Source organism: Choristoneura fumiferana, chromosome Z (assembly GCF_025370935.1).
Source record: "Choristoneura fumiferana chromosome Z, NRCan_CFum_1, whole genome shotgun sequence".
NCBI classification, from domain to species: Eukaryota; Metazoa; Arthropoda; class Insecta; order Lepidoptera; family Tortricidae; genus Choristoneura; species Choristoneura fumiferana.
In genome coordinates this window covers 39,382,662-39,408,169 of record NC_133472.1, presented here as the reverse complement: position 1 = coordinate 39,408,169, position 25,508 = coordinate 39,382,662, and the positions used below count along the sequence as shown (strand labels likewise).

The 25,508-nt window shown below is 38.6% G+C and overlaps 1 protein-coding gene across 3 annotated transcripts in view; it reads right to left on the bottom strand.

The window, feature by feature from the left end:
- Positions 1–25,508, bottom strand: part of MESK2 (misexpression suppressor of KSR 2) — a 92,154-nt gene that overhangs the window by 29,654 nt on the left and 36,992 nt on the right. For all 3 annotated transcript variants that reach the window (XM_074099715.1, XM_074099706.1, XM_074099724.1), the window contains one exon: positions 14,119–14,236. In XM_074099715.1, the coding sequence (XP_073955816.1) occupies positions 14,119–14,236 (118 nt within the window). The remainder of the gene's footprint in view (positions 1–14,118; positions 14,237–25,508) is intronic.

Below are 25,508 nucleotides of genomic sequence, written 5' to 3'. Positions count from 1 at the left end.
AAATTTGCTACCAATATAATAAAACTGCTAACCCTACTGAACCGATTTAGATAAACGGTATACATATAGTTTGAGTCCCCGGGAAGGACATAGCATAGTTTTTAACCCGGAAAATTGCTTCCCGCGGGATAGTGACAAATGAGTTCATCGCAGATGAAGTCGCCGACAACTGCTAGTATTTAACAGTTATGAATAAAAAACCACGAAAGTTTAACCCCGTATATTTTTTTTTCAAAAACTTATAATTTGAGAGAGAGAGAGAGAGAGAGAGAGAGACATTTATAAAACACGCATAATGTTGCGGCAAGCCACAACGCTGTTTTTCAGTGGGACCCATTATCCAGTATTAGTCGGTTGATGTTTTGTTTATTAATAGTTAAGATACTTTTATTTAATGAAGCTTTCCGAGAAAAGCCAGAACTGTTGAGCCGATAATTCCATCTTTGTTTAGCAAGGTAATAAAATGACGTTAATACCTTATTTTAGAATACTAAGCAGGTAAATTTATTCAAATCGGGCTGTTTTTATACGGGAACGTGATGCGACACTGAGGGGAGGGCTGCGTGCCATCCCGAGTGATTGAGTGGGAATTAAAGAGTTTTCCTACCATTAGCACCTGTTTATGGAATGCTCTTAACCCGAATACGGCGAATAAATGTTCAATAGAATTATAACAGAGTAGAAATTGTTTTTTTTTACAATGTGTAGTAAATCGGAAACCATTTCGAGATTGATGGTCCGATTTGTAATTTATTATAGTTAGAATCCTACGTTGTTTACGCGTGGATTATAAAACTTCGGAATTTGATTTAGACCCTTAACCTATGAAACTAACAGATCATTCTTATTTTGCAAAGAACATTGACATGAACACAAGCTAAATAACAGCAACAGTTTACTACTTCAGCACGATAAAAAATAAAATAATGGTTGTGCTCAACACACGCATACCTACCTACAAACCAAATGTATGAAATAAGCATTGGTGAGGCAGATCTAGATTAAACTTTGACATCATCAACTAAACTAGTTTCGAAATAAAAATAAAAAATATAAAGACTCCATTGTTTTTAAAAGTCGCTGAACTAATGTCGGTCAGTTTTCATTATTTGCTCCTGTTAAAGGTCCCACCCGGTCGCGGTATAATATATCATTCTGCAATATACATATCAGTTCAAATAACCATTAAGCTTTTGGATTCCGAAGGCAAGCTTACGCCTAACGCACCCAAAATTAGCTCTCACACACTCATCTCCTGCTCTGTGAGCAGAGCTTTGCCTAGGGCATAATAATGTTTCACGTTGGGGAACTCTTTGCTTTTGTTTGTTTTAGTTTTTTTGCCTGCAGCCTAGCACCATCAAAAGCCATTATTAAACTGTAAGGATCCATTGGGCATTCTTCATCCCTGTTGACAACGACTGTAATTTTCCACAGGAAGAACACTCCAAAGGGGGAGATTTTTATCTCAGTCTAACAACACAATGGATGGATTATCGTGTATACGTATAAAAAATGGACCGATTACGCGCGGAACTTCTATATATTTTATTTTGATTTTAGTCGCGTACATCTTAAACCAAGGCACACCAAGGTAAGGCTTGCAAGAGAAAAAAATTGTAAGACTGAAAAATCGTGCTGCTTTGAACATGAAACTACCGTGAGACTCACTCATATTAAATGATATTGTAACGGATAACTCACGTCTTAAACCGAGTTTAGACCGAAACATGTCGAGCTAAACTCGGTTTAAGACGTAAAAACTGAAAAGGGAAAACAAACTGGTGTAATAATCAAGAAATCTGTTAAATTTCAACAGTCGGGCCACAATCAAAATCATGACCAGCTCATAAACTTACAGTAATGGGGCCCGACTGTTGAAGTTTTAGTAACTTAACAGTTCTTGACTTGTTTTTTCCTCCTCGGTTTTTTACTTCGTATTTTTTATGCTCCTGTGAAAATGGTACTTTACAAGTGTTATAATATATCTACATTTCAAATCCATGGGTTAGTTATTAGCTTTGCCACTATGCCACTGCTGTAGTTTTTACGAATCTATATTGTTGAAAATCAACCAGCCGTATAAGTTATAGCGAGGACCAAAGAAATAATCAAGGTACACTTGACACCATTTGCCCTAGTCCCGAACTAAGCAATGCTTGTGTTATGGGCAACTGATAAACATACTTTTCTCAAAAATGTCCCTAAAAGTTGATATTATTCTTCACAATATCAGAAGCGAAAAATTAAAATGTTAAAAAAGATTGCAGGCTCGCTAGCTCGACAATAATGTCGCATACTAATTCCATTATTGTCGAGTCGCAACTTTTAAAAAAGTTTAAAGGGCCATGGAAATGTTGGCACATGTAGTATAACAGACATATTTTTGTATTTTCATTCAGGTTTTCTAAGCACGGCTACCCGTCGGAATGAGAGATAAGAAGCTGGAGACTCGTATAAGCCTTCATTATGGCATTCTAAAACTTGTCCCAAGTCTCACAGGATCTCGTGTTCGCGTCATAAGATATTAAAGGTCAAAGGTGACACAAGTCGGTTTTTTGCAAATAATTCTCTCCCTTTTGATGATATTTGCATCTATTACTTACAAAGTTGTTGAGCTTTAGTACTAATTTACTAGTAATATTATAAATGTGAAAGAGTGTTTGCATGTTTGTCCGTCTTTCACGTCGAAGCGGAGCGAGGGTTTGACGTGATTTTTGGCATAGAGATAGTTTATGGGCCAGAGAGTGACATAGGCTACTTTGCACAGTTTCCGAGGGAACAGCGCGCGATAACCGAATTCAACGCGGATGAAGCCGCGGACAAAAGCTAGTAACTATACATAAATGCGAAAGTAAATCTGTCTTTCCGCCTGTCTATAGATGCAACTTGGTATGGAGATAGTTTGAGATCCTGGGAAGGGCAGGATAGTTTTTATTCTACAAATTTTGCAAAGTTCCCTGAGGATAGCGAGATACTTATTCTTGACAGTCGAAGTAAAGCTACATTTAAAAATGTTCCATGATCTTTACGATGAAGGAAAACAACCTGCACGCACCAGCGAAGTATTACAGTGGTGTGTGTGAAGTCCTCAAACTGCGTGATAACCATAGCGCGAGTCCTCTCATTCCTAAACAAGGCCTGTATTCTGAACTGTGGGACGCATACAGGCCAAGATGATGATGATGACAGTACCACTTGCCATAAGTGGCATTTCCACTTAACCAGCTACTCCAATCATTTGTTACTAAGAGCAGCGAGGGAAATTACGGATAATTTTCCGCAGTTAAACTCCGGGGGGTGAAAGTGCGGGCATATTAAAAAGAGCAATATGTAGGTAAGACGACATAATTCAAATGGTATTACTTGCCAGTCGCCGTTGGCACGTGATGGTAAAAAATCAATACACAAGCTCGAGCCACTCGCAAGGACATAGCCTGATAAATGTTACGAAATCACGACATTGTCAAATCTAGACCTAAGCTTGGACAGGAATTTGAATCTTTTCTTAATCTTGTCTGTGGCGTATCATCATCATCCAGCAACCTGGCTACATGCGACCAAGTGCTGGGTAGATAATATTATAGTAAAAGAGACCGGGATGTTCGCGTGTTGCAGTTCCAGAACTTCATAATATGTATAGCTTTGTGCAACTTTATAAAATACATGTTGTCAATACTTAATAAAAAAGTCGTCCCTCAAATTGGATAATTTTTCTGAGCGAACTTTATCTCAAGGGTCAAATTTGTAGATTTGAGTTACGAGATTTTTTCAAAGCATACACAGTAATTTTGAATTTACCGTATATTTATTAAAATAATTTAATTGATTAATTTGATTAATGCTGAAGAAATTAACTAAGATATTGTTCTTAAAGTGAAAGGTAAAGATCAAATTGTAAGAACCATGCCTATATGCTTTTGAACACATTTGCAAAATCATTTAATATTATTTTTCGACTTAAAGTGGGAAAGGTAAAGATCAAATGACAAACAATGTAAGAACGTATACATTTAATTAATTTGGAAATAATGCGTTATGATCAAAATATTTTTTTTGATAAAATTTAATTGTTTTAAACTTTAAACTTGCGCGATTCTTACTCAGCTAATATGTATACCTATCTCGGGACTAAATTACACCTACTATTTATTCGTCGTCTTGACCACGGCCGCAGCAATGTGGTCGAAACCTAAAGGTAGTTTTAGCGAAAAGTAGGATTTGCGATTGACTTTCGAGATATATTTTACCTGAGGCCGTATTGCCTAACGTTTCTGAAGCTCGTGACCGCAATCAAATGACAGTTTTTATATGCGAAATCTGTCATTTGATTGCGATCGCGAGCGGCAGAAACGATAGACAATACGCTCTCTGGTTCAAAATTTAATTTAATTTAATTTTCATTAAAACGTATTTGTCGATTTTACGTAGTTACTTTTTGTTAACTGTAATTACATTGTCATCAACTTACATAATGTATACCGAATTTCAAATTAATTCTAGCACTGAAAGTGGAAGGAACCAAATTAACTTGCTATGTTTAAAACAAACAAACAAATATACGGAGTGAAGTGAAAAGCTTGTGAATACTACAGTGAAGAAAGTTAGTCAGTGGATATGAACGCGACGTACATATTTCACATATTCGACATACAATCGCCATCAAATATTTCGGAACGGCCAAGGTGATCAAAAATATCGAAACATGAACTCTAATACCTTAATAATAGAGTGCATGTGCATGTGCCGATGTTTTTGATCACCTTGGCCGCTCCGAAATATCTGATAGCGACTGTACATGGCAGACCATGAAAAACGCTTGATCAGAATGATGGACAGTTGACAGAGGCCTATTGTCGAACACACATGGAATCACAATCGCTTTCACCACTTCTTTCTGTCACACGGCATAGGACGAGGGTAGAAAGAGTCGGTGAATGCAATCGCGAAGGTCAGTGTGTTACAATACGGCTTCTACCTGTGACTCCGGGGTCATAAGCAAGAGTGAAAGGGGTGATGGGGAGATTCACACTGAGCAACTTGTACTATGGGACCAGCCACGAAATTGCAAAAAAAATCTGCTGTTCCATACATTTCGGATAGCTAGCTATCAATTATCTCTTGATTAGATGTTTCTTTTTCGCGATTTGGGGCTGGTCCCACCGTAAAAGTTGCTGAGTGTGAATCTCCCCATCACCACTTTCACTCTTGCTCATGACCCCGGAATCAACCTGTATACTGATGTATGTACATATATGTCAAATTAGAGTGTAACCAGTATCCAACGCAGTTAGCATTTCTTTAGACGTACAGTATCTTATCTATGTTTTAATCGGTATTTCTTACACGTGTCAGTGTGTTGGCTGTGCGTGTCAAAAGCCCACCCCTTTTAAAATCTTAAAAAAACCACAGACTCAATGAAAAGCATCTGGCGGACCACAGATTATGAAACGTTTTAGCGCGGGGTTGCAAATTAAGCCGCAGCACTTGGAGGCGAATATTTATGTGCAAAGCCCAAGTAATTATAACGTGTTGCCGACCGTAAAAATTAAGTATTTTTAGTCAAAGTGGCTTGGATTTCCATGAATTAATAACATGCTGTAAGAGTTTTCTGGCTGCAATTTATTTCTAACGAGACTCTCGCTGTGAAAATACAGTGTGGAGGTGGAGGAAGTGCATGTACATGCGTATTTTGCATAAACTTAGCTATCATAAGGTCGCGGGTGAGCAAAGAAATTCTTTTAGTTCATTAAGTAAATATTTGTTTTAGGAATACAAATAAATGGACCAAACAGAATATTCAATTGAATAAAAAACTGGTTGGTTAGATCAATTTACCAGAATCGTTATTTCCTAGTAGAAAAAATAATATTTGCGTAACACGAACTGTATCCCCTGAAAATAGAATTAATATTTTTGACCACCTCAGCCGCTCCGAAATATTTGATGGTGACTGTACTTGTAATGTCAAGTGTCCAGACAAAACGGTCGAGTCTTCGGCATTTCACTTGCTTACAAGCTCAGTATTATTATGTACCTACAATGAAAACATTCTACATGCATGACATTCTACACGCACGCACGCATTCCAATAAAAGGTTGCAGTTTATTTAGTGTTAAAAACAGTGTGTTGGTCGAAACATACTAAACATTGTTTGCAAAAATCCACATCTATTTCGTAATGCAATCTGAAGGTACCATTCGGGCACAATGGCCGCAGGCACGTGCCGATGGCTCCATCCCCGGCCAGTATGTCTTATTGCATTCCGAAGCTTTTCTAACGAGTATCCTAACTATGAGTACAGATATATATGTAGTGAATAATCCGTTCCTAGTAAGTGAACAATGTTTCCACTGTTGCTATTTAATTTATTTTCAATCGAAGTGAAAAGCAGAGTGTAAAACTCACGCATTAAACCCATTTTCCCCTCGACGTGTCTATCCACCCTCGCCGTACCAGCTCGGGTGGCTATATGAACGCCTCGGGTAATATGGCTCGTTTTATGCTCTCGTTGGCGGTCGGAGCCTCCACTACGTCAAATAATTATGCAGCTAAAGCGCACTGGATTTTGATTTTGCTAAGACTAGAAATAGGTTTCAAACGTTGAATAAGAGCTTTATTTCCCGTGATCATAAAGTTATAAAACTTAAGACCATCTTTTATATATGTTTATTTCATGCTTCGTATATTTTTAGTACTCCTAACTTTCATCATATTCACGAAAACATCAGTCAAAAATGAGAAAAATCGGTGTCTTGCTCCGTTACAACTAGTATAAAACAATTTTTTTACTGCTTGAGAAAAAATTTTATCGGATAATTTCTGCTAATAAATTCATTCTTATTTCAAATAGTAGTTTCGATTCATTTTATACTTAAAGCGATGAAAAGTCGGTCTAACTACGTCTTAATATTGGCACAACGCATTTTAGTTACGTAACTAATATCAAATACCTATATACCTATCTTTAAACGCGTAGTTCTTGCACAACTATTTATTGAAATGATTTTCGATGGAAGGTTTTCACGGGCTAACAATCGCTCTAGCTAAGTCTATTTCGGGGTAAACGTGTGTTTAGCCCGAGCAAAACTCGGCTGTCCTACTACTTTAATGAGTGACAATGGACTTTTTGACGAATGGGCAACTATGGCGAAAGAAACTGAGCATTCACTTGATCCACCAGGGCACACGTAGTGTAGGGCGTCCTGATGCATAGTGGACAGACGACCTTAAGAGGGTCGCTGGCGGCGGATGGATGCGAGGGGCTGAGTGTTGTGGCGCGCCATGGAAGAGGCCTATGTCCAGCAGCGGACTGCTGTAGGCTGATGATGATGATGACAAGGTTCTGAATAATTGCACAAGCATCAACATTTTAATGGTACAATTATTATGTATCGAGTCGCGGTGATGAAAACGTATATTAGCGGATGGCCACTAGTTAATTGACTCAATTTAATGAATAAACTCTGTCCAATTCATATTTTGACAGTCTTCTGATGCTTTATTAGTTAAGTTTGAACGCGAGAAGCCTATTTCGGACTTTAAGGGGCTGTTTCACCATCCATTGATTAGTGTTAACTGGCGGTTAGGTGTGATGCCGTCTCTATTTGTTTTGTTCGAATAGACGGAGACGGCATCACATTTAACCGTCGGTTAATACTAATCAATGGATGGTGAAACAGCCCCTAAATATATTATTTAATAAATAAAGACTCTCGATTCTCTGTCTGTTTTATATTTTTAGACGAACCGATAGCCAAGTGGTTAGAGACCCTGACTACGAAGTTTGAGGTCCGGGTTCGATCCCCAGCCGGGGCAGATACTTGTACGATTAAAAGGAATGTTTGTGCTTGGGTCTTGTATGTTTAATATGTATTTAAATATATATTTATCCGTTGCCTAGTATCCATGTACAAGCTTTGCTTAGTCTGGGACTGGGTCGATTGGTTCCCCATGATATTTATTTATTATTTTTTGTTATTATTTTGCTATTGCATTGATTCAACGCAAAGATAAAATAACTTAAATTATAGCGATGATGATGATGATGATAGCGAGGACATGAAACACAGAATCACTTTAATGTCGACCGCATGTAATTGTCGCTATTTAAGTACCTACAGTCGAGGACGAGGAAACTGAATCGCCTACCAAGGTGGAGCCTTTTCATAATCAATTTCGCTATTATTTCTTTGGCAGATGTATGAAATGTCAATATGACATCAGTAGCACAAAGGTACCTACTGCTATCACAGTACAGCCGCCATCAGATATCTCGGAGCGGCCAAGATGGTCAAAAATATCGGAACATGCACTCTATTATTAAGGCATAATAGTTCATGTTTCGATATTTATGATATACTGAGTGGCAAAAAATCTTTCCCTCAAATGTATGCAGTAATAGGTGATTTTGTATGGAAAGTGGGCCAAATTTTGTGCCGCTGAGTTTATTATCAGCAAAGATCACCACCACAACTTTTAATGCCTATAATGAGCCTCTAGGCAACTTGACGTTTCGCATCACCGCATACTAATGGGAGAAATGGGATCATCTGTGGAATGTTGGATTCTAGGCGTGATTCAGCTGTCACCGGAATGCTTAGATTTATGTTATGGCTGTTATTATACGAAAAATAATAGTGTGTAATTGCTTCCAGAATCGAGCATCGTGTTTTCGAGAACGAGCGTTGAGTGTTTGCTCAATGCAGATGTGTGTTGAAGACCGGATAGTTTAGTGGTTAGCGAACCTAGTTTGAGTTCAATCCCCGGTAAACTATGTATATGTGTACGTATGCTTCAGAGCTTCAGTCTACATTAGGGTTACCAAACTTTATGGGAACGACGAAGGTAGAGTTAAAATTTTAAAATCCTCGTTATGTCGTTATGTTACGTACTAAACTACAAGTCATCAATATCATTAAAATCATGATCAATATAAAGTATGGCAAAAAATAAGCTATCCACAAATTTCTTTACACCTACAGGTACTGGGTACTTCTCTTCTGTGCCCATTCGAACTGTTCCGTTGTTCTGACTTTATGTGGATATCAAATTGGTTAAAATCCTTGGGTCCGGTCACCAGGACAGCACTTCAAACCGAGACATTGATTTATATATAATACATGAAAAATTTGTGCAGGGAAGGCTAAATGAGAAAGATCAAGAGGATGTTCTCCCATGCGCTGGACTGACCAGATAAAACCCTAACAAATCTCTCAACACTTGCGCCAGAGAAGTGACAGCCAGGGACAACGGCGTAGAATTGTTTCACGTGCTAAGTGACCACGACTGCTCTGTCACTTCAAAGTTCAATATCTCAAAAACGGCTGAACCGATTTTGATGAAACATGTCTAAGAATCATCGCTAGAAAACTTCCTTTCAAATAAAAAAAACGCATTCAAATCGGTCCACCCGTTTAAGAGCTATGGTGCCACAGACACACACATAGCGGTCAAACTTATAACTTTCTTGCTTCCCTAAAGCGACGACCACACCCTCCGGCGAGAATTCGGAGTGCAGAAACATTTGCTAGCCCGAGTACCGGGGCGTATGGTGAACCTAGTCTAACGACGCTGGCGCAGTCAGGTAAACGAGCAGAGCTTTGTTTGCAAGCTTTTCACAAGGCCTGAGACCCAGATATAACAGGAAATGAGCACTGTTCACTGGCGGGAAGCGAGCGCCGCCTGCTGCATTGTTGCTAATGGAAAAAAAATGAGGCCGAGAATAATAAGACATAAAATTTCAACAGACAATTGAAAAGGGAATATAGTTGGCTTAAGTAAGGTTTTCACGTTACGAGTAATGTCATCTGAGTAGCAATACGTAGCGGGAATGAGGGCTATCGTTTTTTGTCTCACTAGATGGCGCACTGTTGCGTGAGGTTTTTATAATAAGTATGGCTTTCAAAGTCTGTTATTACGGGCGTGAAAAGAAAGTTTAGTTTAAATATATTTAATACACCTTAAAACCGTACCATAAAAATATCGAGCATGCCACAGTGTTGCATAGTCCCCGTTTTGTTCAGAAAAAGGGGAGGACACTGTCTGTCTGTCTGAAAACAAAGACATTCATTCACTTCACATTCTCAAAACACAGACATTCATTGCCCCGGAACGCATATTTGCCATAATTAATTTCAGATATTGCATAATATTCACAAAATTATTCTAATTATAAATAAACCCGCGTAGCTCACCCAAAAACTATGAGATTTGACATTTCGGAGACCTCACGCTACACTAGCGCCTCTAGTGGCGAATTCATACGCGATAGCCCTCATTGAATAGTCCATCAGATAACTAGTTGCGTAGCCCTGCAATCTATCAGAGCAGAGGTGTTGCGGATATTCGCATCTGCATCCGACACAGCGAAGCATCCGCATTAAATTTAACATCCGCATCCGCATAAAATCAATGCGAACTAATGCGGATGCGGAAGTCGAACAAGTCGGTACAGAAACGACTTAGCGGCGGCGCGTGTCTACGTAGAAGTTTTTGCGATTCGTCGATCGAGCGCACCTGCGACAAGAAGCGAAAAGTCCATTATTGAGTCTACTCGTGACCACGACCACTGTAAATGGTAGAAACGTCGAGTTAAATATTACTCGTGTGTGTCCCGTTTGTGGTATTTTGACTATAAGCCCATTATGTTTTGTAGTAATGCGATCTTGCAGAGTGAAAGATAGAATTTTTTACGGGTGTTTCGCTTCGAGTGATTAAAAAGAAAGAACAGTGTGATTTTTATTTTATAAAAATATCTAAAATACTCGTAATAAGCAATATTTCATGGTTTTTTTTATGTAGCAGATCTTACATCCGCATCCGCGGATGTTAAAAAATCTGCAATCGCAACATCCCTGATGTAGAGTTATTTTTAGTTCCCGTTGACGTTGATTTTAAGGTCCGTATCAATGAACTAAAAACAATTACATTGCTCACCCGCGACTTTAGGATAGCTACGTATATGCAACAAGTGTTAATGTGGTTTGTATACGACATTTAACAGATAAAATGTAGTTAATTTCTCTAAGACGCTAGTGGCCTATTTAACTCTTACTGATTAAAAATAATCAAGAATTAAGATAATTAATTATGCGTGGTAAAACAGTGCTAAAGGTTTTTTAATTTATGACGCTTTTTTAAAAGTCCATAACTATTTTTTCAATGTTAAAATTGCTCGTTTAAAGGCATGAAAAAAGACAGATAAATACCGCATTTACCTAATTATTTTGGTCGATTTTAGTTTATAAATCGTATTAGAATAGAGAACCATCGAAAAAATATCGTTTCGTAAATGATTCCAGCCGCGGAATAAACCAGGAGGGGTGGGATTCGGAACCAATTTATTATACAATCCATTCCACTGATGAATGAATGTCGTTATTAGAGACAGTATTAGATATTTACGGCGCGAAAATTCTCCATGAAAGTGAGGGTCTTTTTTTTGAAAGCCTATCAAGTCCAATTGCTGGGCAAAGGGACAGCAAGATACGAAGTTCGAATTTTGCACTTTGTAGTATATGGCGGATTTTAAGTAGAAGAAGATAGTTGCCAGAGCTTACGTGTCTTGAGTAGTATTGTACTCCTCTCACACTTCTTGTGCTGGCATCCTTACCATTATAAAATAATAATATACCATTGAGTTTCTTGCCTGATTTTTAAACAGCAGGGCTACAACCAAATTAGAAAATCGAAGTTCGTGGCGTTCGGTCCCTCCGACACTTAAGTATACTATATAATACGTGAGCGAGAGGGACGGTACGATACGAACTTCGATTTTCGAACTTCGGAGTAGACCCACAGAGGTTTTTCCGAGCCGGTGGTAGATTTTTTTGACATTAATATAAGCGCGTGGTGCTTTACTTTAGGCCTTATAAATAGGCTCAGAGTTGCTCAGCGAGCTATGGAGAGAGCTATACTTGGGGTTTCTCTACGGGACCGAATCAGAAATGAGGAGATACGTAGAAGAACAAGGGTCACCGACATAGCCAAGCGAATCAGCTCGTTGAAGTGGCAATGGGCGGGCCATATAGCACGGAGAGTGGATGGCCATTGGGGCCGAAAAGTTCTCGAGTGGAGGCCGCGGATCGAAAAGCGCAGCTTAGGACGTCCACCAACAAGATGGACGGATGACCTGGTTAAAGCCGCAGGTTCACGGTGGATGCAGGCCGCTGCCAACCGAAGCAACTGGAGCTCTGTGGTCGAGGCCTATGTCCAACAGTGGACGTCCTACGGTTGAAATGATGATGATAAGCGCTTGCTTGTGAAGTGCGGACGTGCCATATACGTATTAGTTTTAAATTGATTTTAATATTTTTTACAAAAATATTCTTTTAAAATACAAAAGCGCTCACACAGTAAAACATTTTTTTTTTTTCGAATTGTGTTAATAACCATATTAGTTTCAGTGACCTCATCTTGTTTTTATCCGGATATTTAAGACCATGAGGTGAGCGAAGTAGGATAGAGGACTTTGTTTTGAGGTCAGACGGACCGGAGGCGGCCTATTTGCCCCATAATTCGGGCTCGGAGCGTATTTAGGACAGATCCAGCGTTCGCCTTCGAATTATAAGAAAATCGAAATTTTATCATTCTTGTTATATGTACCTACATTTAACCTTTTGGACGCTAACGACTCTTAAATACGCACCGCAGGTTCCACGCCAACGACTTAGAAGTCCATTACTTCAGTGCAAAAGCAACCTTCGTCGAATTGTGTTAAGGTTCAATTTTATGCATTGGAAGCCTGGCGTATGTGTGTTGTCTTTTGTATTTGACGTGGCGGCGAAAAGGTTAATGTAGAGATGTTTTGGATAACGTTTTGCCATCGTATTTTGTCGAGTTATTTATTAGTGCCATCCATGAAGACGCGTGATTTTGTCAAAATTAGCCATTAATGCCATTGTAATAAGAACCACGGCACGCGTCATCGTGAATGACTCTACCTATATCTTGCTATCTGAACTAGCGCTTACTGAAGTTTATCCGATAAAATACGATCGAAAAACATTACTGTAATAACGTCGTGGTTCAAGTTGCCAGTTAATACAGGATATTCGTATATCCTGTGAAGTTAGCGCTGCTTATACAATTTTTTACAAGCTTTTATTTAGTTTCACCTGTCCCGTTGTTTGTCCGTCTGTCTGTAGTTAAATCTTGCAAGTTAAATTCGACCAACGTCCAGTAGTCTGATTGACTTGAAATTTGGCATACTTATACTTATGTAAATTGCGTGACAAAACAATAATCTGGTATATTATTTCGTACTTTTCACGAATAAATTATTTCTTTTTTATCTTTCTTTCAAGTAAAGTCGACAAAAAGGAGAGATAGCAAAAAAAAACTTGTATTAAAAATGTTTTTTTTTTTACAAATAACTTATTCAAAAAGCGTCCACACACACTCACACACACACACACACACACACAAACATCACGCCTGTATTCCCAAATGGGGTAGGCAGAGCACACGAAACGTTACCGCTTCGGAGCCACTTTTAGCAATTTTAGGTTTTAAGTTTGACAAAAACGGTACAATAATGACTGGTTGTTTCAAAAAGCGTCCACCCGTTGCTAACCGCGTCAGCTGTCGTAGGATTTAAAATAAGTAGAGGTGAGACGTACTAGGCAAAATGCGGACTGAGTCTTGCAAGTACGCGTCCACAAAAAGACTAGATCCAAAGACTAGGTCCACGAGTATCTACGAGTACTTAACTCTAGACTCATTGCGTAAACAAAATGATTCCCGTAAATACGCTCCCGTGATGGCGTATACATCGTACTAGTTTTAGTAGTTTTACGAATATTATCGAACAAAATCGAATTGAATTCCACGTCACAGTTCAGTCACCACACTTCATATTTTTTTAACTTTAACTTATATTAAATACCGACTAAAATCTTCCCTTCATACTTCATACAGGCTTAGGACTGCCAGCAATTTTTATAAATTTTTCAATTAAAAATTGTACATAAAAGCTTTTTTCAAGTTGGCGGAACGTTGTCAGCCGCCGTACTCCTAAATACTCGTACGCTAAAAGTACTCACGCGTCCAAGCCAAAACCTATTCCAAAAACCTATTCCAGTAAATACGTCTCACCTCTAAAAATAAGTTGTACTCACTCTTCAGGCAGGCTCGGAGCGCCCTCCTCTTGTCCGGGTGCGTTGATGTGGTACACGCAGAAGTTCTCAAGCAGGGCCCGCATGTCCACGAAGTTGAAGAACGGCTGGAAGCAGATGTCTGTAACAAGGGCATCGTATTATCATAACTTAACCAACAAAAAGTTGGAATACCCCCGACTTTGTCACTTCAAAGTTCAATATCTCATAAACGGATAAACCGATCTTGGTGAAACATGACTAAGAACCATCGCTAGAAAACCTGCTTTCAAATAATAAAAACCGCATTCAAATCGGTCCACCCGTTTAAGAGCTACGGTGCCACAGACACACACATAGCGGCCAAACTTATAACACCCCTCTTCTAGCGTCGGGGGTTAAAAATGAACTAAGACTAATACATATACACTCTTTCAGCTTTAACGTATTTTTACGAGTAGTTGACAATAAAAATTTAATTTTTCATCATCATCATCTCAGCCATAGGACGTCCACTGTTGGACATAGGCCTCCCCCATAGACTTCCAGTCACTTCGGTTGGCAGTGGCCTGCATCCACCGTGAACCCGCGGCTTTAACCAGGTCATCCGTCCCCGTCCATCTCGTTGGTGGACGTCCTACGCTGCGCTTGCCAATCCGCGGCCTCCACTCGAGAACTTTTCGGCCCCAACGGCCATCTGTTCTCCGTGCTATACGGCCTGCCCATTGCCACTTCAACGAGCTAATTCGCTTGGCTATGTCGGTGACCCTTGTTCTTCTTCGTATCTCCTCATTTCTGATTCGATCCCGTTGAGAAACCCCAAGCATAGCTCTCCATAGCTCGCTGAGTATTTTTAATACAAGCTTTTATTGCTGACTGTACTTTTTGTCGACTGTACTTGCATTGCCACCCAAACTACATTTCCATACCAAAAGTCGATGCCATTAACCGTTTAAGAGTTGCGTCCTGCGGAGACGATCCTGACCGGACCACCAGGATGTCACTACCAGATTATTGTATTGTCACGCAATTTACATAAGTATGCCAAATTTCAAGTCAATCCAACTACTGGAAGTTGATCGAATTTAACTTGCAAGAACAGACAGACAACGGGACAAGTGAAATTAACATAAAAGCTTTTAAAAATAGCGTGCTACTTATCCCTGGTCTTCCACACGCAACGCTGGAGAGTTCTTAGTTGGCAATAAAAAGCGCAGCTGCCCACTCTAAGATCAGATTTCTTAGTAGCCTTTAACGACACCCACGGGAAGAGAAGGGTTCGTCCGGACACAGGTAATAAGGCCATTGTATGATGTAATGTAAGGAAAGAACTTCGCATTGCAGTGTTTGCGGTCTGCATTCATTACCAAGCGTTGCGTGTTTTGATAAATAGCGCAATGTCTAAATAAGCTAGGTACTTTCAGGTATTTTTTAGGTTATGTAAAGGCTTTAGTGCTCGCTGTGTTTAGCTTTTCAATTCGAGAAAGCATAGAATTACAGTTGTGCAAATATACAACGTGTACTCTCTGGACATCTAGGTCGAAATTCAGAGTTGAATCCTTTCTTCAATGTTCTACTAATATTGTAAATTATTTAATCTGATGAATACTACAAAAACATATTTTAGTATGTATGTTCATATAGGCTGTTCCGAAGTAATACAATACAAGACAATACAAATATTATTGCACACCACTAATCAGTACCTACAACCCACACTAAAATCCGTAAGTAAAACCGGTAGTGTAGTATAGGTATATTAAATCGTAGATCAGTTATTTCTCCGTTAATAACGTGACGTTTGTAGAAATATCCTAATCAACACGTTTTATACATCTTTGTCCAGAGGGTAGAGACATGTTGTATAAAACAAAAAGACAGAAGAAAAGTCATATATAGTAGATTGTACAACAAGAGCATAAAACGAGCCATTTTACCCATGACGTTCATATAGCCACCCGAGCCGGTACGTCGAGGGGAAAACAGGTTTAATGCTCGAGTTTTACACTCTGCTTTTCACTTAGATTGCGAGAAAATTAAATAGCATCAGTGGAAACAATTGTTCACTTTCTTATGTAACTTTTATTTTTCATGTATTATTATATACTTAATTGTATTTTTTTTAGTTTTATTGATGTATTTGGATTGATTTGATTGATTTTTAGTTTTATTTAAAAATTATTAAAAAAACTAAGATTTTCGTTTGTGGCTGTTGACACCTGATTACCTTGGTCTTAGACTAAGATTTTACTTTATGCACTAGAGCATAAAAAGTCATTTTATGTCGCCTAGATCCAGCATAAAACGAACTTTACGAGCATGAGAAGTGAAAAATATTTTTCTAGCACTTTGGTGCCTCATCCCGAGCCAGCTACCAGCAGGAGTGGACCTATACTCGAGTCCAGTCTCGAAAATGTTACCAAAACTAACTACAAAATTTTTTCATGCTCTATTGGAGTCGGTTACATTTTTTGCCATATTTTTTTTAAGATATCACTTCTGTGAAGTCCACTCCACCACGGCGTCACTGGCTCAGATATAAGTTTGTGACATTAAATATCCATCAAAGGTAATTAGCGTCACTGGGTATGGCATTAAGTCTTGTTCCATCTCGAATAAAAGTCCAGAGTATTCTAATAATCCTTCTAAAGCCTTCTGAGCAACTTCTTCCCGTTTGCATTGCTCTCGAGTCGGCGGACTTTTTCACTTTGTATCGTAATAAGTGAAAAAAATATATACATCTTGTAATTAATTTTATTTCGTCTATATTGCTATTAGGTAACTATCCGCACCTTTCCTTTTACATTTCGTGTATGAAGTTTATAATATACAGAGAACCGTAAAATAACAATTAAATTAAAATTAAACTAGTTATGCTAAACATAGGGGCTGTTTCACCATCCATTAATTAGTGTTAACTGACGGTTAAATATGATGCCGTCTCCGTCTATTCGGACAAAACAAATTGAGACGGCATCACGTTTAACCGTCAGTTAACACTAATCAATGGAGGTGAAACAGCCCCTTAAAGTACCTAAACAAAACAAACAAAAAACTGGCCAAATGAGAGTCGGACTCGCGCACCGAGGGTTCCGTATAAATATTTTTATTATATGATGTAAATTGCTGTATGTTTTGATTGCGTTGGCTTAGAAGTTTGATTTTTTCACAGCTCCAAGGGACAGTAGACCTGAGTATTTGATATGAATTTAAGCTTGATACCTCCACGCGTTCCTGAGAAAAAGGGTCTAGACAGACGGACAACAAAGTGATCCTATAAGGGTCCCGTTTTTTCCTTTCGAAGTACGGAACCCTAAAAAAGAACTACAACTAAAACATGTTAAAAAGGAGTAGAGGTACTAATTCCGATCTGCATTGGCGATCCCTTACTTACTCCAAATAGCGTGTTAAAAATGTACTTGTGTTAAATAGATATCATTTAATAATATTATTGTTCTGTTTAAGAAATATTACACCTCGTTGAGTTTCTTGCCGGATTCTTTTCAACAGAGGTTTTCTGTGGTAGATTTTTTGTGACATTCATAAGTACTGTAGCCTAAATTGAAGAAAGATATTTCGACTTTGACTTTCTACCTCAAATTGATTCACCCACAAGCGCGTGCCGCCCTGTGCAAGCACTAAGCATCAATCCGGCAACTTCGTGTATCAAACCGACCCATTACGATTTTACGACGCATCCCGTGCTCTGTCTATGCCCAATCTTGATACGGGCTGGTGCAAAGAGGAAGGAGTGGGCTGGTGTAAAGCTGCACCTCATCGTACATATACATCAGTCCTTGATTTGTCAATAGGCCGTATAGGCCGCGGCCTAGGGGCGGCAGCGTCCTAGGGGCGGCAAATTTCAGAAGACGAGAAAATTATGGGGCGGCGGAAATAAAGTAGCCTACACTCATACAAAATATAAATCCAGCACTGATATACATGCCAGTGCCCTTAGTGTAAGTTTTCGGTTACAAAATACGTCTAGATCGCGTTAAAATCTCAATTTATAAATATGGAAACACGATCAGCGCCTCTAGCGGAACATTTGCGATTTTCGTGTTTCCATACAAATTGAGATTTTAACGCGAACGCGATCGAGACGTATTTTGTAACCGAAAACTTACACTAAGGGCACAGAACAGTGATAGACTATCAAAGTGGTAAAACAAAAAGCGCAAAGTTTTCACGCCCATGACGTATGTTAAAAGCAAATTTGTGTATGTCAGACAAGCTGGCATCCTTAGGCACTTGTCTCACCGCCAGCGAGGAAACGATTGGCTATCGACTATTTTCTCGCTCAAGAAACGAACAAAAGATATAAGATCCGGTGTGAGTAAAAGAGACACATATATTAATAGTTGATCGCTGGCGGTTCACACTGTCGGCGAGAACTCGCTCTTACTTCTTTTGTCGCAGCGACTAGAGCTATAAAACTCGCTGAGCTATAGATACTCGCTCAGCGATGTCAGCTTGGCGGCCGCCCCGCACGAGCGAGTCGAGTGGAGCGAGTAATCGCCCGTCGCACGCGAACACTCGCTTACAGCCGAGCGACAAAACTACACTCGCTTCTCGCTGCTCGCCCACTCGTTTCTAGTTACTCGCTCTACTCGCTTCTCGCTCATCGTCGGCGGTGGGACAAGTGCCTAGCGATCACTCAATATCACTCAGGCGGGGACATAAAACAACCGAATAACATTCACAGCCATGCTATAAATAAATCATAGTACATTGCACGCTGAAATGCGGAACATTACTATGAAGGTAGCACAAAATCAGTTTCTGTTTGGCCCATAAGTAATAACCAAATTAAGCATTTGAGCAAGAGACATTGGCCGCTTGGTCTGATAGAAAAACCACACGTACACAGTTAACCTTGCCATTGTATAGTATATTTTTTATCGAGGGACTAAAATAAGCCAATATATACCTGAGGTGGTTAGCCACCCGAGCTTAGCGAGGGTGTCTATTTATCCGAGGGTTTATATTGACTTTTAGTCTCGAGGTGAAAACTCTATTTTTCACTTCGATTGCGAGAAAAAACAATTTATTTTAATCGTTTATGATTTACGCTCTACATCAATTTCAAAGTTTTCGCGGTAAGTATTTTTTTCCAACCAGACACAGATATAACAAAATCGCATCGGCGAAAAGGTCCATACACAAACTGGAATAAATAGAATGGCGCCACCGCCGCCACCAGAAGGAAAAAGCATAGGTAGAACTAAGACCACGTAGCCTAAGAACGTAACATTTTCGTCATGAAAATGGTCCACACACAATCTTATTTCATGCCTAAAACTAAGCAAGTACTGGCTGTTTGAGATTATCGAAATAAATTAAAAAAAATACTTTTACTCCCGCCTCGTAAGGCTATATTGACCTACTTTTAGACCATGAGAAGTGAAAAATAATTTTGGATTGTCTATAACATTATTGGATGGCATCAAAATTTTCACAATGACAAGGCTCTGTGGTGGCCTACCTTAAAAACCGATGTTTATTAGTTGATAGGGGAGGGGAGTCATAGTCGTAGATTCCTTAGGGTGAAGCCAGACGAACGTATTTTTTTGAGTTGTGAGTCGCGTATTTTCGGTCGTGTAATTTTATGTCGTACATAAGTCCTATTTGTGTAAAACACATTTTTCTCACATATTTGTGTTAAGTGTATTCTATTCAAATAGGTAAGACACTAATTCAATCCATTCGTTGCAGGTGGTAGGACCTTGTGCACGGTCCGCCCGGATTGCTACCACCATCTTGCTCGCTAATCCTCCCGTGAAGCAGCTGTGCTTGCACTGTTGTGTTTCGGCGTGGAGAGTAAGACAGCCGGTGAAATTACTGGCACTTGAGGTATCCCATCTTAGGCCTCTAGGTTGGCAACGCATCTGCAATACCTCTGGTGTTGCAGATGTTTATGGGCGGTGGTGATCTCTTACCATCAGGAGACCCACTTGCTCGTTTTCCATCCAATCAATTAAAAAAAAAAACACTCAATAATTCATTCATGCCAGCTCTCATGAATCGACCTTTACCAGACTAAAGCTTTTCGCGCTTTTCGAGATGCCTGAAAAAAATCTGTAAAGAACCTCTTATTCCTTGAAATCGGTTGACAAAGAGCAAGTAAATACATCATCATGGGAATACGAAGACAAATATTGGAAAGCTACAAAGGCTTACAACGATTTGTCTATTGACAAACAACGCCGATCCCAGGAGAGCGGGCACAATTGGCTACATGTTTGATTTAAAATATTGTTTATTTGGCATTGTTACTTACCAATTTTTAAAATAAGAATATATTTTCAATGTTTTTTTTTATCGGAAGAATAAATTTGGAATTTTAAATCTCAACACTGAAGTCGGCTTTTAACGGAAAACACAATTTTTACTTTGGTTTCAATTAGCCTAGCGGAAAACTTTCTTGTTAGTTAGCTTTAATGGATACATCTTTATTTTTGATTGCTCTTCTCTACCAATCAAAGGTTGACTGGCAGAGATCCCTTCAGGGATAAGTCCGCCTTTGTACTTAGCAGTTTTTTGTATTCCTTTTTGTAGCATAAACAGTAACAAACGAACAAACAGACTTAGTAAAATACGAGATTCCTAGGAAAATAAGTCTACCAAGTAAGTGATTTATTTATTTACCATTTTTGTATTAGGTATATCTGGCGTCAGAAAAAAAAAAAAAAGTAAAAAGAAAAAATCAAGTATAATATAGGCTTGAACCCTGTTAAGTAATGTAGTAGTGTAATGGTGTAGCGAGTTCAACAGTCGAGACCCATTATTGGGAATTTTTACCTTAGCTTAGGGTGGTAAATGAACATATAGGGTGACTGTACTCAGGGTGCTTTAAAATTATTTTTCTCCTTTAAAATTGTCTTTATATTATTTCAGCAGAGGATTAGGTTAGTCTAACTAAACACATCATAATGAACTAAGAGACCAAACTAAAACATTTGCACAATTGTATTACCACTCTTACAAAAACCTTAAATAACCTTGTACCTATAGAACAATATTTTGCTTCTCTAATTCAAATTATTTTGCAGAAACAAGACAAAAACAAAGAAAAAAGAATTCTTATTTATTTTTTCTTATTGTTGTGTCTTTTGCTTGTGAATAAAATATATATTAACATTTATTCACAAACAGAAGACACAACAATATTATTATTAAGTACGATAGTAGGTAAGTATTGATAGTAAAAAAAAAAATATTTAGTTCATTAATTGCACTACTGCAAGTAACGCCTGAACCAATCAATGACTAATTTATTACGAGCTAGGTCAAGTGAAGAGATCTAGCATGTGCATCGGACGTATAGCATTTGGCCCTACACTACGAAGTGCAAAATTCAAACTTCGTATGTTGCCGTCCCGCTGACGCTTATATTACTTAATACGAGAGTGAGAGGGACGGAACGACACGAACTTCGATTTTCGAAATTCGTACTTAGTAGCCCCGCTGCATAATTTATACGCCCTGACAAGTTGCAACGATATACGACAGACATGCATGTCAAACATGCGGGCTTTGAGCAGAAGCCGTATTGTCCAACGCGCTGAAGTTCGCTATTGCATTCACCATCTCTTTCTACCCTCGTCTCATGACGTGTGACAGAAAGAAGTGGTAAAAACGATCGTGATTGATTATAAGTATGGTAGACAATAACACAGTATACAAAAAAGGAGACCATAAAGCGGCGATTACACTGAGTCGTTCGCCGCATGCTGCATGCGTGTTCTTGCAGTGTGGAGGTGGAGGAACTGCATGAACACGCATATCTTGCTTAAGCTTAATTAGCTATTATAAGGTCACGGGTGAGGAAAGAAATTCTTTTAGTTCATTGAAATCCTCCTCAAAGTAACGCCTGATTCAATAAATTAATTAAGTAGGCCTCAGTTTCCTGCGGCCCAAATTCATTCTCAAAACAGTCAAATTAAGGTTTGTTAAGTCGAGGTCGTTAAGATTTTCAATAGTTGGTTCTCTGAGATGAGGTTTGGCCCATCTAGTCTACGCTATAATGTTTTTCGCCCACAAGTGACTTCGATTTTGATAGGTATGCCTGAATTAAGATCCAAAATCGTAATCCTATGGTCGTGGTAAGATATGACGGCATAGTCAATGACTGATTTCTGTCAAATTTAAAAAAAATGAGATTTTTTTTCAAATTATAAAATTGATCGGCCATTTTCCTGCGCATAGTCTTATATTAGATTGTATATCATATTATATTCGCTTAGTCTTATCCACAGCGCAATCTTCACAGCTTTCAAGTTATGTCGAAGCTCATGTACCGATACAGCTGACGGTTTCGAATCATATTTTTTATATTAATATTAGAGATGGGTAGCTCACGAATGATATTATACAAAAGAGCTATATCACTTCAAATCCAAATGTATCATCTTATCATCTAGCTCACTTGCACACTCTTATTTTGCCTTACATAATGCGATGATGGCTGACAAAATTTTGATGTCAGATGTCATGACATGACCTAACATTTTGTCATTTATTGTCAACCATATACGAGTATCATCGAAGGATAATACAAGTTACAAGCAAGAAAGTGATTTGAGAAAATGAATGAGCAATAAGACAATAATGTTACAATGTAATGTCATTTCGTTCTGCGAGATACTGCTATAGTGAGCTAATGAGTGATATATATCTCAGTGAGTAAAATGACACTTATCAATCTTTTCTTTCACGTGATTAGTTTTGAACATCTCTAAAGCAGGAAACAAGTCCGATGAAATTCGCTCCCATTAAACACGAATTTCCATATGTTCAGTCATATGCCGCGGTTCAGATTATCGGTCGATGTTTCGTGTGAATGACCACGTTTACGTGTCAGTTCTGTCGATATGCAGCCACATATTGGACTTAATGCTTGAGTGCAACGTTAATGATAATTTTTATTACCTACCAGCCGTCCGCACCGGCTTCACACTACTATAATATTAACGAAAATGAGACTAAATCTTTCCGGTTGCAAACATCTCATATCACTCGCTCACTTTTTGTACCGATTTTTTTTAAATAATAGTAAACCAACTTACAAAAAATACAGTATAATTATCACTGACACACACGCACAAACCTCACGCCTGTATTCCCAAATGGGGTAGGCAGAGCAGAGCACACGAAACGCTACCGCTTCGGAGCCACTTTTAGAAATTTTAGGTTTTAAAGTTTAGTTTTAAGTATCACTGACACCTTGCATGCAATGCTGCTATTCAAGTAGACATGTACAAATGCAATTTGCGCAAATATCTTTCAACCATCTTTCTCATATCTTTTAACACACACACGTTACAGTATACTTGTGCAAATCTAAACTTGCGCACGTAAGTAAATCGCTACCTCTGTAGCCAGCTGTAGTGAAAGAATTTTAAAATCGATACAGTAATTTTAAGTTTATTAATTTCCTCTTCTTAAAGGTCATTAACACCCCCTATTACACGTTTAGTACTTCCATAAAAACAAAATTTAACAGGACACGAACCATAAATTATTATAAAACATTTTCTTCAAAGATAAGACTTAATTTATTGCTTATACGTGACCCCCCTTCCCCCTTCCCGTTATTTATAAGTAGGCATTTTTGTATTACAAACATGGAGAGGGCGGGACAATAGCTTATGTAAGTAGTTTGGCATTTAGAAAGCCTATATCGTTCGGTCGCTGAAATGTCAATAAGGGCTATCGTTTTTTGTCTTTCTAGATGGCGCCACTGTTGCGTGAGATTTTTAAGTATGGCTTTTCAAAAGATTAGATTAAAATCATATTTAATACACCTTAAAACCGTACCATAAAAATATCGAGCATGCCACAGTGTTGCGTAGTCCCCGTTTTGTTCGGAAAAAAGGGAGGACAAAGGTTTCTGAAAGACAAAACTGTGTCAAAACACAGACATTCATTGCCCCAGAACGCATATTTGCCATAATTAATTTCAGATATTGCAAAATATTCACAAAATGATTCTAATTATAAATTAACCCGCGTAGCTCACCCAAAAACTATGAGATTTGACATTTCGGAGACCTCACGCTACACTAGCGCCTCTAGTGGTGAATTCATACGCGATAGCCCTCATTCCATTGACTGCATCGTAGGCAGCTGGCAGCCTCTCGCCTCGTAATAAGTATTCAGATATTGTTAAAATCTTTGTTCCAGCTCCATTCCTTTAGATCCGGGTCGCCTATTCAACGACAGACGTGATCTAGACGCATATTTCAATGGAAAATGGTTGAAAAAATCCGCTCAGCTGCAACTGAGAGGGTTATTTTGGATGACAACGAAGTAATGGGGTGGGGAAGGTTTGTTGTAGACAAGATGTCAATTAAATAACAGAAAACCTCAAAGTATTTTATTCACAAAATTGAGAGGAGGGTCAATTACTTAAGTATAATTAAGTAAATTAATTATGTATTGATGAAAAAATAGGCTCTTGAAAAACTTGTTTTTTGATTATTATTTTTTTGTTTTATTTCACACTTCTGTGAAAATGGTATATTAAAACGATTATAACCCATATATATTTAGAATGGGCTAATTGTATTAGCTTTCATTTGATACCGCACTCGATAGGTTCGTTTTTTTTAAACTTAAAATTTGGCGCCAAAAATCCGCCATTCAGATTTTTTAACAATTTCATGTACCCAGTGTCACTCGCGTCATTAAGACGAATCCAATGATGTACTTATCATTTATCAAAATCGGTTCAGCCGTTGAGTAGTTACGAGAGGACATAAGAATAGACATACATACGCGTCAAACACATAACCCTCCTTCTTCGCATTCGGGTAAAAACAATTCAAAATTAAAATTGAACAAAACGCGACAGCAATGTCAAGGAATGCGCGGGAAGCACGGCTGTCAGTGCGGTCCGAAGTGGGCCCTATCAATCCATACTAATATTACAAAAAATGCGAAAGTGTACATTTGTATGTTTGTACGTCTTTCCGTTCAAGTCGTCGCTCCGTTTCGACGTGACTTTTGACATAGAGATAGTTTATGGGCCAGAGAGTGACATAAGCTAGGTACTTTATATCCCGGAATAATGCACAGTTCCCGATTGAACAGCGCGCGATAACCAAATTCCACGCGTAAGCCGCGAGCAAAAGCTAGTAAGCAAATAAATATTTCGATAAGTACATAAATACATTGTGAAACTTATTGTGGAAACGTTCTACGGATCTACTTATGTTGTACAGTACAGGTCTGGGTTGGTTATATATTGATGTAGTAACATTGAGGTTCTCCGCGTTACATGTAGTTAGTCATTAGTCTGTTTCAACACTTCTAACCACAACCATCAGCACTTTGACATGTCTGACATGTTCTATATCCCTTTGATGCCAGCTTGCATGACTTCGCTTGTACAGGAGGCTGGATAGACTGTT